Genomic DNA, 13,828 nt, shown 5'->3' on the forward strand with positions numbered 1-13,828 from the left:
ATGGGCAGTGTAAGACAACAGATATTATTTCTAGTAATTAACTTCTAATTATCTTCCTTTTTATGTAGCATTTATGTAGTATTAGATCATTCAACATTTTTAGGGAATACATTTATCCACAATGAGAAATATATTAAGAAATATAGTAAGTCAATTATGTTTTCAGAGGTATAAATCAATTAGATGGTTTGGTTGAATGTTGGTTTTAATTATGATCACTTCGGTCACTGACCTTATCTTTAATGTTTCCATGGTAACTGCAGTGGGTTATTTGGGTCATGACAGCAGTTTTTGATTTTATTATGTAAGTATTTTCTTTTCCAGTTGTTCACATGCCAGCCTATTATAAATTACATTTAAAGCCATATTTCAGAACAAAATATGATAATTATATGATGAAACATTTATAGAGTTCTTAATTAAGTATTGTTTTAATTAGTTCACTTGATTTATAAATTTTATCATGTGAGTTTTGCAAAATTTTACAAAAAAAGGCTCAATTTTTTTTTTTTTCTTTTTTACTTTTAAGGTAATTCAGGGGGCTGTTAAGTTTTCAAATACTGATATAGGCCAAGTTTACAATTCGAAGTTAGGATGTTAGTGAGAGATAATTATGTGCATGATATGAGTTTAAAGTTTTGTTTAAATCAGACTGTTTTCTCCTTTGCCTGGCAACAGAAATTGTATTCTGTTGGTTATTGGGCTGTTCCCTTATGAGAAAGATTTTTAAAAGGCTGCAGAGCAACACAGGGGCCTGTGAGTTGAGCCTATTCAGGGCAGAGCTGCCATCTCCTTCATAATTGTGTGCTGCCACATGAAAATCAATGGACCAGACCAAGCAGTCACTTATCTTCAATGTTATTTCTGTATGAACATTAGAGGTACTAATTTGTTTTCTGTGGTATCAGGAAAGGGTGGATATGTCATTAATTCATATCACTAGGGAGAATATTGCAGTAAAAAAGGAAATATTTAACAAGATGATTGATGAATTCTCCAATGAATTACAGTACTTCAATAAGTAAGGAATTTATATTATTATAACTGTATGCTCATTATAGCATCATAACTTTTTAAACATGTGGCAGATGACATAGGTATAGTATTAGCATATTTTTTTCTATCAGTAAAATATACAGGAAATGAATTTGATCTATTTTTATTGAAATGTCTAATACATTTTTTTTATTAAATTCTTTTATTGGTACATTGTAGGTATACAACACAATTACATTTCTCATTGGGAATTGTACCTTTACATAATGCATCTTGGTTCTTATTTTTTCCCCATTCCTAGCCCTCCCTTCACGGCCTCCACCCTTCCTTATTTACAAAGACTTTATTTCCATTTTTTCCATTTCTCAGCATTTTTCCTTTCCTTTCTTTCCTTTCCCCTGCCCCTCCCACTACCCCTACCCCTTTGAACCTTTTCTTCCTATTTTACATTATCGATTATTCATTCTAATCATTGGTGCATTTTAGGTACACAATATAATGACATTCATCATTGGAAATTTGCACCTTTGCATAGTCTCTCTTGGTTCTTATTTTTCACCCATGCCCAGCCTTCCCTTCAACCCCTCCAGTCCTCCCTATTTACAAAGATTTTGTTCCTATTTTTCCATTTTCTCATATTAATCCCATTCCCTCCTGTCCTTTCCCCTAGCCCTCCCACTTCCTTCCTCTTTGCCCCTTTTCTTCCTATTTCACATTACCTATTATACATTTAGTCCTTATTTACACTTTCAGTTTCTCACACCAGAGAAACTATTTGGTATTTACACATCTGTGTCCTATTTATTTCACTTAAGAGTGTTGCCTCAATGTGTATCCATGTAGTTCTAAATGTCTCTAATTTCTCCTTTTTTATGGCTGAGTAGTACTCCATTTTATTAAAAAACCACATTTTCTTGATCCAGTCTCCAGTTGATGGGCATTTGGGTTGTTTCCAAGTTTTACCTATCACAAACGGTGCTGCTATGAACATGGGTTCACATATATCACTGTGATATGATTCTTTTAATTCTTTGGGGAAGATCCCCAGCAGTGGAATAGCGGGGTCAAATGGGACTTCCAGTCCTAGTTCTTTGAGGTATCTCCATACTGATTTCCACAGTGGTTGCACCAGTCGACACTCCCACCAGCAGTGGAGCAGGGTTCCTCTTTCCCCACAGCCCCACCAGCATTTGTTATTGGTTGATTCATGATAGCAGCCATTCTTTCTGGAGTGAAGTGGAATCTCAGCGTTGTTTTCATTTGCATTTCTCGAATGACCAGTGATGTTGAACATTTTTTCATGTATTCATTTGCTATTTCTACTTCTTTGTCTGAGAAATGTCTGTTCATTTCAGATGCCCATTTTTGGATTGGGTCTTTAAATTTGGGAGGTCTGATCTTTTTAAGTTCTTTATAGATTCTGGATAGTAGACCTTTGTCTGAGGAAGAGCAGGTGAAGATTTTTTCCCACATTGTGGGTTGTCTCTTCACAGTGCTGGTGGTTTCTCTTGCTGTGCAGAAGCCTTTTAATAAGAAGAGATCCCACTTGTTGATGGTTTGTGCCAGTTCATGGGCAACTGAGGTTTTGTTCATAAAATCTTTTCCTGCACTGATGTCTTCAAGGGTTCTACCTAACCTCTGTTCCAACTGGTTCAGAGTTTCTATTTTAATATTTACATCTTTAATCCCTTTTGATTTTAGTTTAGTGCATGGTGAGAGATATAGGTCTAGTTTGAATCTTTGGCAAGTTGAAGCCCAATTTTTCCAGCACCATTTATTAAAGAGGCTATCTTTCCTCCAGTGAGGGTGTTTGGCTCTTTTGTCGAAGATGAGATGGCTGAGTGTGGCTGGTGTTGTTTCTGCATCTTCTAATCTGTTCCACTGGTCCTCAGGTCTGTTTCTTTGCCAGTACCATGGTGTTTTTATCACAGTAGCTTTGTAGTATACTTGCAGGTTGGGGATTGTGATATCCCCTGCCATGTCTCTGTTACCTAGAATTGCTTTTGCTATTCTGGGTCTCTTCTTGTTCCAAATGAAGTTTTGGATTGTTTTCTCAAGGTCTATGAAGTATGCTGCTGAGATCTCAATTGGAATTGCATTAAATCTATATAGCAGTTTTGGAAGTATGGCCATTTTCACTATATTAATCCTTCCTACCCAGGAGCAGGGGATGTCTGTCCATTTTCTGATATCATCTTCAAATTCTCTTTTCAGAGTGCCATAGTTTTCAGAGAAGAGGTCTTTGATTTCTTTCATTAGGATGATTCCTAGGTATTTCAGTTTTTTGGATGCTATTGTGAAAGGAATTATTTGCCCTATTTCTCTCTCAGTCTGTCATTTGTGTAGAGGAAAGCTATTGATTTTTGTGTGTTGACCTTGTAACCAGCTACTTGACTGAATTTGATTATTAAGCCTAGAAGACTTTTGGTGGAGTTCTTGGGGTCTTCCATATAGAGTATCATGTCATCTGCAAATAATGACAATTTGACTTCTTCATTACCTATCTTTATTCCTTTTATTTCTTTCTCTTGTCTAATTGCCATGGCTAATGTTTCCAGAACTATATTGAAGAAGAGTGGTGATAGTGGACATCCTTGTCTCGTTCCTGATTTTAGTGTGAAAGATTTCAGTTTTTGACCATTTAGTATGATATTGGCTGTTGGTTTTTCATAGATGACTTCTATCAGTTTGAGGTAGAGACCATCTATTCCAATTTTTTGTAGGGTTTTTATCATAAATGCATGTTGGATTTTGTCAAATGCTTTTTCTGCATCTATGGAGATAATCGTATGGTTTTTGTCCTTGGCTCTATTGATATAGTGTATTACATTGATTGATTTTCATATATTGAACCATCCCTGCATCCCTGGGATGAATCCCACTTGATCAGGGTGTATGATCTTCTTGATGATCTTCTGCATTCTGTTTGCCATTATCTTATTAAGGATTTTTGCATCTATGTTTATTAGGGAGATTGGCCTATAGTTCTCTTTTCAGTTGGGTCTTTCTCTGCTTTGGGGATCAAGGTGATGCTTGCTTCCAGGAATGAATTTGGGAGTATTGCTTCCCTTTCAATTTCATTGAAGAGTTTAAACAGTCGTGGCAGCAGTTCCTCTCTAAATGTCTTGTAGAATTCAGCAGTGAAGTCATCAGGGCCTGGGCTTTTCTTAGTTGATAAGTTTTTAATTACCTTTTCAATTTCATTGGTTGATATTGGGTTGTTCAGAATTTTTAGGTCTTCTTCGTTCAACTTTGGTAATTCATATGCATCTAGGAATCTGTCCATTTCTTCTGTGTTGTCCATTTTATTGGCATATAGGTTCTGGAAGTAGGTATTGATGATCCTCTGGATTTCTTCTGGGTCTGTTGTAATTTCACCCTTTTATTCCTAATTGCATGGATTTGGGCCTTTTCTTTGCTTTTTCTGACAAGGTTGGCTAAAGGTTTGTCAATTTTGTTGATTCTTTCAAAGAACCAACTCTTGGCTTCTTTGATTTTTTTGTATCATTCTCTTAGTCTCCATTGCATTGATTTCTCCTCTGATCTTTATAATTTCCTCCCTTGTATGAGCTCTGGGGTTGTCCTGCTCTTCTTTTTCTAGAAGCTTGAGGTTCAGCATCAGGTTGTTTAATTGGGCTCATTCTGTTTTCCTAATATGCATATTCACTGCTATGAATTTCCCTCATAAGACTGCTTTCATTGTGTCCCATAGATTCCAATATGTTGTATTGTCATGGTCATTTAATTGAAGGAACTGACTGATTTCTTCTTTAATTTCCTCTGTGACCCATTGGTTATTCAGAAGTGTGTTGTTCAATTTCCACGTGTTTATGAAATTTTTTGAGTTTCTTTTGCTATGGATCTCCAATTTCATCGCACTATGGTCTGATAATATACAGGGGATAACTTCAATTCCTTTGCACTTACTTAAACATGTTCTGTGTGTGAGCATGTGGTCTATTTTGGAGAATGACCCATGTGCAGCTGAGAAGAATGTGTATTCTGATTTTGTGGGGTGGAAGACTCTGTAAACATCTGTTAAGTTCATTTTTTCAAGAGTTTGATTGAGTTCTAGTATTTCATTACTTCTTTTTAGTCTAGTTGATCTATCTATTTGTGACAGTGGGGTGTTGAGGTCCCCCACTACAATTGTATTAGTGCATATATGAGTTTTCATGTCCGTTAGTATTTGTTTTATATAGTTGGGTGCACTAGTGTTTGGTGCATAGATATTTATGATTGTCATCTCTTCCTCTTGGATTGTTCCCTTTACAAGGATGTTGTGTCCTTTTTTGTCTCTCTTAATCAATGTTGGTTTGAAATCTACTTGATCTGCCAAGAGTATAGCTACTCCTGCTTTTTTTCGGGTTCCTGTTGCATGGAGTATTGTTTTCCACCCTTTAACTTTCAGTCTATGAGTTTCCTTTTGAATTAAGTGTGTTTCTTGTATGCAGCATATTTTTGGATTTTGTTTCTTGACCCATTCTGCCAGTCTATTTCTTTTGATTGTTGAATTGAGACCATTAACATTGATGGTTATAACTGAAACGTATTGACTTGTCATTGCCATGACTTTTTCTTTTTGTTGGGTCCTCCCCCTTTACATTGAATTTCTTGTCATGCCAGATGAGTTCATTCTGCTTTGCTTCCTGGGGTTGTGATCCTCAATGTCTGTTCCTAGGATATTGTATAAAATTCTTCGGAGTGCTGGTTTGGTATTCACGAAGTTCCCGAGGTGCTCTTTGTCATGAAAGTATCTTATTTCTCCATCCATTTTGAAAGATAGTTTTGCAGGGTACATCAATCTGGGTTGGAGGCTGTTTTCTTTTAGGGCTTGGAATATGTCACTCCAAGCTCTTCTTGCCTTGATGGTTTGTGTTGAGAAGTCTGCTGTGATTCTGTTGGGCTTTCCTTTGTATGTGATTTGTTTCTTTTCTCTGACTGCTTTTAGAACTTTGTTCTTCTGTTGTGTTTCTCGAATCTGAACAATTATATGCCTATGTGTAGATTTTTTTTGATCAAGGCTATTTGGAGTCCTATATGCCTCACTTATCTGTATGTCAAGCTCTTTTCCCCTGCTTGGGACGTTTTCTGCCATTATTTCTGTGAAGAGATTTTTTATGTCATCTCCACTCTCTTCTGTTTCTTCATTGAGCCCAACCAGTCTTATGTTATTCTTCTTTGCATCATCTAGCAGCTGCTGGATTGATTTCTCATATTCCCTTATAATTTTGAAGCAATTTTTCTTTTCCTGGTCACTAATTGCAATCTTATCTTCCATATCTGAAATTCTGTCCTCACATTGGCTCATTCTGCTGTGTAGACTTTCAATGGAGTTTTTCATCTCCTGGAAATCTATTTGCATCTGTTTTGTGGATTCCATTTGTTTCTTATGTTGGGATTCCATCATGTTCTTGAGCTTCTCTCTAGATTTATTAATGATGTCTTGCACTAGGGGCACAATTTCTCCTGTTATCTGAGAAATTATTTCTGATTTCATTTTTTCCAGATCCCCTTTTGTTGCCAGTTCAGTGGGTCCAGGTGGTTGAGTATCAGAGTGTTCCATCTCATTTCCCTTTGGGGTTGCTGTAGGTGATCTGGAAGTCTGGTTTTGAGACTTATTTATGTGTTTTCTCATTTCGACTGGGGTGGGGGGCAGTTAGGGCCTGCACGGATTACCTCCTCTGAGCTGGGCGAGGTGGGACAGGGGCCAGGAGCAGCGGTAGGGATGGTGACCCAAAAGCCCTTTCCTGTGGGCTGGGAGCAGCGGGAGGAATGGTGGCCAGGAAGCCCCTTCCTCTGGACCAGGAGCAGTGGGATGGTGGCTCAGAATCCCCTCCCTCTTGGCTGGGAGCAGTGGGAGGGATGGTGGCCTGGAAGCTCCTTCCTGTGGGCCAGGATCAGCGGGACAGAAGGTGGCCCAAAAGTCCTTTCCTCTGGGCTGGGAGCAGCAGGAGGGATGCTGACTGGGAAGTCCCTTCCTCTGGACCAGGAGCAGTGGGAGGGTGCCTCAGAAGCCCCTACCTCTGGGCAGAGAACAGCGGGACTCAGTACCTTGGTCTGGTGGTTTGGTGTCCTCTGCATCTTTGTAGTGTGGAACCAGGTGGCTGCCTGTCTGCAGCGGGGTGATTGGGTGTCTTCCGCGCAACTGGGGACCTTGGTAGGGCGTGGGCAGACCTGCCTGTCTGCAGCGGGCTGATTCGGCGTGTTCTGTGTGACTCAGGACCTCCGTAGGGCATGCCAATGTCTAATACATTTTAAGTTTTATCTAGAAACATGTTAAACATCAGAAAAAGTATTAGATACAATAAATATTATTAATTTGCATATAACCTAAGTAGTATATAAAGTGTGTTGATAGTAGTCATCAAGTTTCATTTTAAGATGTCAACGTAGTACATATCCACAGATGTATTTTAAATATTGTATTACTTATTTTATCATTGTTTGTCATATTTATCAAATAATGGAACATTAATAATAAAAGCAAAAGTTACATAGTGCATAGTATGTGCCAGGAAGTATTTAAATAATTTTGTGCATATTAAGGTAGCTCACCCAGAATAACCTGTGAGGTAGGTACTGTTATGCATATTAAAAAGTGAAGCCTGACTTTGATTCCCAGGTCCAATTTTGAGTGACATTGGGCAATTCATTAACCATTTTGAGCCCTACTTTCTTTTTAATCTTCAAAGTGACATAACACTTACTTCATAGAGTTATTGTGGAAAATAAATGATGGATCTAGAGTTAGCCACCTGATGTGTAATTAGCTCTCAAGAAATTTAGCCTTCCTTCCTGTTTCAGTGACCTACTAACAAGAGTATTAGTCCTGGCATATTAGCTGCTGTATTTATTTTTGCTTGGGTGAAAAGCATTAACATTATTTGAATAATTACTTGGTGATAATAAAATTGCTTTGAAGAAAAAGTCATTGGATCTCTTTGAAAATTCCCTCAGATGTTTAAAAATAATGGATTAATCCCAGCTGACAGGAAGTGTATCTCTTAGTGTGAAGAGAATATTGGTGATTTTCAAGAGACTTAGGTGATATTTTTTTCCCTAGTCTTTGCAGGCAGAGTGATAGCTGTTTTCATGGCTGCTTATAATTCAGTTTGTCAACCCTATTGCTAATATATTTGGCATCCATGGCTTAAAAAATCTTTTTGTTTCCTAATATTATATAATCTATGTTTAATTATTTAAAATCATTGGTGAGAAATTAGACATATATTTTGCTTTTGTTATAATTTAAATTTTAAAAATACATTATTACTCCATAGTGCTATGTTCCCATTGCCTTGGCTAATAAAAAGCAAGTTATTAAGAATGATGGAGTTCATGATTGATGGTGGTGGTTGTGAAATGAAATTGAAAACATCAAGGATATACAATTTACTTATCCACAAAGCCTAAAATTGTACTTTGGACATCCAAATCCATTTTTATACTTTTTTTTTTTGCATTTAAAAATAAGTTTCAACATTGTAAATCAGGGATGTGGAATAGGTTTGTTCATTGTGGGCAAATGATGTTGCTTCATTGATGAGCTATGATTCTTCAGTTTCTTATTCTTGTTCCATAAAGCTACTGAACTAATATGAAGAATTCTTCCATGGTTTAAAAATTAACTGTTGATACCTTAGCATGGTGGTACATTCCTGTAATCCTAGCACTATGGGAAGCTGAGGCAGGAGAATCACAAGTTCCAGCCCAGCCTGGGCAGCTTTCTAACTAAGTGAGACCCTATGTTAAAAAAAAGGGGAGGGGGCTTGGAATGCAGCTAGGTTAGAAGGCCTAGGGTTCAATCCCCAGTACTGTAAAAAGAATTGTTAAAAATAATTAAGTAAGACCTATTACATCTTTATTAGTGTAATTAAGTAAAGTCTGATTCATTTTCACCAAATTTATTCACTGTTATTTGGTGAGAATCCAGTTTGCTTCTCTATGTTTGTTCACATCCTTTCTGATTTTCTTATCATCAGCAGGAATAGTCTTTCCAGGGCAGTGGTAAATTTCTCACCTCCTATGGGATGAAGTCATCCCATCTGTGTATTGCACGCACCCTTACTTCATGACCCCATGCCTCACCCTATAGCCAGGCTTTATTTGCTCAGTAACTTCTTAGCTCTCTGTATCTTGGTTTTGGTAACTGACATTTATTTTCACTTTGATATCTGAACTACAGAGCCTACCAGTGGGATTCTTGCTGGGAGACATGCCAGGTCAATTCTGGCAGACTGCATTGGAAGGCATCAAGTTTAGACAAAAATCCTGAGAGCTGCCTAAATCTTTGAAGCAATCTCATGTCGACATGAACTAGACATGAGAAACATTTTATTTTAGGAAAGTGGAACTGAATAAATGTAGGTATTCAAAAATTCCAAAGAGAAAGAACTATATGCATTTTCCTCCCTCTTATCCCCTGAGATTGTCTGCAACACTCCAGCATGTGCAGTCCTTCAGCATTTCAGAATTGATGGGCTCCAGATGGAATCACAGTGTGAACTTACTGGCCATCACCAGCCTGCCCTTGACTTCATGCGTTTCTCTAGCCCCATGTTCACCAAGAAGAATCTGTGGAATAATGAGGCTATCAACCAAGTCCACAGGGTGGAAAAACCCTTCAAACATTAACTTCAAAGACTAGATCATAATTTGTAAAACCTAATGTAAACAGGAAAGGGGGGGGAGGTGTGAATGTAAGCTGCTAGCAATTAGGCACTAATTATGTTCCTTTGCTTGGGTAGCTGCAGCAACTCAGCAGTACCACTTCTGTCTCTTTCAAATGTATGAGGAGTCCTCAGACTAATTTTTCTTAGTGAAATTAAGCCATAAATTGCAGGCAAACTAACAGTGAAGTATATTATCAGTATATCCAGATCTAAGTGGCTAACAGAATTTCTCAGTTCTGTTTATATTAAAGGCTCGATTAAGTGTAAAACATACAGCATGTCTGTTTGGTTCATCAGTAAACCCCTACAAATTAGCACAGGGCCTGGGACATAATTTTTGAACAAAAAAAGATGGAATTGAATGAATTTATTTCTCTTAATACTCTTAGAATCTGCCTCAAACATTGTGGAAATGAATTTATTTTCATTTATTTTATCAAGTGAAGAATGCCTACATTAAGAGAATTGTTTAATATTTTAATAGTATCTTCTTTGAAAATTAATTCTTATGACCTATTAATCTAGATGTCAAATAGGTAATTAAGGGACAAAATATGTCAGCACTCCATGTATTTCAGAGAACTGTGTTTTTTATTTTTGACAATAAATTCTTTAAATAATATTTCACTTTCAAAATTTTCATTTTTTTTTGGCCATAGAAGTGAAATGTAATAGAAATAGCACTATGGGAAGTTGAGGCAGGAGAATCACAAGTTCCAGCCCAGCCTGGGCAACTTTCTAACTTAGTGAGACCCTACATTTCTCATTAAATTGAGTCCCGAGGCTCCACAGACATGAGTCAAGTTACCAGTATAAAAGGGCCTTGCAAGGCATTGGTAGATCATACAGAGGCAAGGTACAGGTAAAAATGACTTGCATTCCATTAATAATTTTAAGTGTCTTTTATATCTAAGGTACTGCAGGATATGCAAAGGATGTTAAATACTGTAGGAGATAATGGAATATGGAAGAGTAGGGAAGACATGGTCTCTGACCTAAACAGGGATATCATTTAATAAAAACAAAGAGAAAGATTGGTTCAAACAAAGCAGGCAGATGGTTCAGAATAGTTGCGGCTCTGAACTTGCATTGTCTAAAAAGAACCAATTACTTTGGCTGGAAACAGGGTTATATGAAAGTTTTAGATTAGCTAGAGGTCAACTGGTGGTAATAAAGGAGCAATATTCTGATTTGATGGTAACCAGTGGAGACACAGAATAAAGGATCAGGATCAAATTCATTTTATTTTCAAAGAAAGTTTACTTCCCTAGTTTTTTATTACCTTTGGTTTCTGCTGCCCCCTCCCTTACTAATGGTGCCACACTTTCTACATGATGAAGATTTTCTACAGAGAGGCTAACATAGTATGGCGGTAGGAAGCCTACAGATATCCTCATAGAAAAATCTCCCAGCATTAAGATAAATGGGCATTTCTCTACTTGTGTTTCTTTTTATTTACAGAGCCACCCAAAGTCACTGTGATGCCCAAGAATCAGTCTTTCACAGGAGGGTCTGATGTCTCCATCATGTGTTCTGCAACAGGTTATCCCAAACCAAAGATTGCCTGGACTGTTAATGATATGTTTATCATGGGTTCACACAGGTACTGGGTTTGTATCATCTTCTTTGTTTTTATTGAATAAGAAAAGTTGATGCAATTGTTGGATCAAATGAATTTGACCAAATCTCTAATACTAAAAGAGGCTTGATGAAAACCCACACTTTTACATTTTCTTAACAGACTGCAAAATGTCAAAAAAGTAATAAAATAGTGACTTTATATAAGTCTTAAATTCAATAGCTAAGACCAAGTGCTTTCCAATATTTTGAGTTGCAGAAATAACACCGTAATACTTGGTTTATCATAAGGAATTAAATTGGGTTAATAAGCTTTCTATGTGTGTTGGGGGGAATATATCATACTAACAAATCTTTTTTTTTTTTTTTGGTACGGGGGATTGAACTCAGGACCTTGCACTTGCTAGGCAGGCACAGTGCCAATGAGCTAAATCCCTGAGCCCTCATACTAACAAATCTTTAAAGACGTTGTCTGAAATTTTAACAGGAGGAAGAGAGGAAGAGGAGAAGAAGTGGGAGGGGCCAAAAGGACACAAAAGCAGTCCTAATTACAGTGTGTGGAGACATTCATAGTAACTGCTTCCACTACTGTATTGAGAGACAGTTTATTCTACTGAATATTTCTTAAACACATTGAATCCTTTCATTCCCAGAGAGAGTAATAAACATTGGAACATAAACAACAAGTTTTCCAACCATCAGGCTTCCATCACTCTGGGTTTGGCATAAAGAGAAAGGCGTAGGTATGATCCAGCAAGCTGGCCAGATTCTCTTCCTGAACTCATCACAGGCTCACTGTGGGATAGGAGTCATTATATCTTTTAACAGTTTCATTGTGAGAAATCCCTTAGCATAGCAGATCAAGGAGCAAGGTTACCTAGAGGCAAATTCTAGCGTTTTCATTTAGTAACTCTGACTTTGGGCGCATTAATGTAATCTCTATGGTCATTTGTAAAACAGAGATACTAATATTATCTAACTCATTAGGTGGTAGGAAGATTGAAAATGGGAATAAATGCAAAGCTCCTGTGGTAATCCCTGGTATGTGGCCGGTACTGGGTACATGACACGGTATCTTTTATTATTATTACATCTCTGCTTGTAAACTGATAATGTTAATCATTTTTGCAATCAGCAACAAAAATATAATTAAAGTATTTGCAAATATCTGAAAGGAAGGTGCTATAGTATTTTGATACCCTATTGCTGTATTTTAAATTTTATTTTTGTTTTTCTCCCACAGGTATAGGATGACCTCAGAAGGTACCTTGTTTATTAAAAATGCAGTTCCCAAAGATGCAGGGATGTATGGCTGCTTGGCAAGTAATTCAGCTGGAACAGATAAACAGACTTCTACCCTCAGATACATTGGCAAGTACAGTTTAAAAGGCACTTCCGTTAGGATGAATATCTTTTCAAGAAATATGTAAAAGTAACTTTCTGAAAATTAATATTAGAAATAAATTATACCTAACATTTTATAATTTAATATTCATTTCACATATTGACTCAAACAAATATTGGGAAGAGTGAGTAGCTTTATTAGTCAACAGAAATTAAGGAAGCTTCCAGTTAGAGTTCCAGATTGTCCACAGAATTCTGTGCTTCATCTGTTGTCAATTATATTTCACTTTCAAATTAATAAATTCTATATTCTTTCTACCTTGCCTCAACTTTTATATTTTATGGTTCTCTTCAAAACTGTATATCATATTATTTTCATTTTTCTATAATTTCTCCCTACCATATTTAAACATTAATTGAAGATGAACTTTATTATGATTATTTGATAGAATATTTCTACTTCATTTGGTCTTTCTAAATCAAATGTAGGATGAAAGCATCATATGCTCAATGTGAGGTTGTAAATTGAGATAGTAAAACTACAGTGAGATAGTAAAACTAGTAATGCACAGGAAGGAATATGAAAGAACCACACTGAAGATAGAGACTTGATATTGGCATGTGTAGATGAGAAAGGGAACAAAAGTATCATAGGTATTGCAGCTGAGCGCCTGGAAAGAGGTAATCTTATTTATAGAAATGAGGAAGGTACATGATAAGTTTCTAAGGCAGAATGGGCTCAGATTTAGAAATAATTGAATTGGAAATGTTCACTGAACATATACATAGGTGGAGAGGAAACAAACACATAGGAACGTTGAATAAGCTGAAACAGAATTCTACATTATAGAAAAAGTTTGCTTCATTTACATAAAAACCAAAATAGCAGCACATTTATTTAATATATTAAGTATACATTTTAAAACGCTATGCTAGATACACAAAACACTGTGCTAGAGACTGTAGAGATGAAATTTTTAAAAATATATGTTATAATAGTCTATAATGGGAGTGGATACATAAAAATAACAAGGCAGCCAAATGAATATAGGTAGGAGGTCATTGGTAGGGGGAAAGTTAGTTTTAACTGTGAAATTTACAAAGATTCTCAAAAGAGAGAATTTAGGATGACTGTGGAACAATGAGAAGGATTTGAAGAGTTGCGGCAAAGGGCATTTTAGGAAGAGGAAACATAGTAAAATAGAAAGATAAAAGTGAAGTGTGTTATGTTGGGG

General features: G+C 36.7%; 1 protein-coding gene across 9 annotated transcripts in view; it reads left to right on the forward strand.

The window, feature by feature from the left end:
* Hmcn1 (hemicentin 1) overlaps positions 1-13,828 on the forward strand; it is a 421,540-nt gene that overhangs the window by 200,182 nt on the left and 207,530 nt on the right. For 8 of the 9 annotated variants that reach the window (XM_087194441.1, XM_087194442.1, XM_087194444.1 and 5 more), the window contains 2 exons: positions 11,133-11,274; positions 12,493-12,620. In XM_087194441.1, the coding sequence (XP_087050567.1) occupies positions 11,133-11,274; positions 12,493-12,620 (270 nt within the window). Of the gene's footprint in view, positions 1-11,132; positions 11,282-12,492; positions 12,621-13,828 lie in introns of all 9 variants that reach the window. The other variant, XM_087194449.1, reaches the window with a different exon arrangement.

Source organism: Heterocephalus glaber, unplaced genomic scaffold (assembly GCF_053883595.1).
Source record: "Heterocephalus glaber isolate CG9 unplaced genomic scaffold, H.glaber_assembly_v1.0 deba00001600, whole genome shotgun sequence".
Taxonomy (NCBI): Eukaryota; Metazoa; Chordata; class Mammalia; order Rodentia; family Bathyergidae; genus Heterocephalus; species Heterocephalus glaber.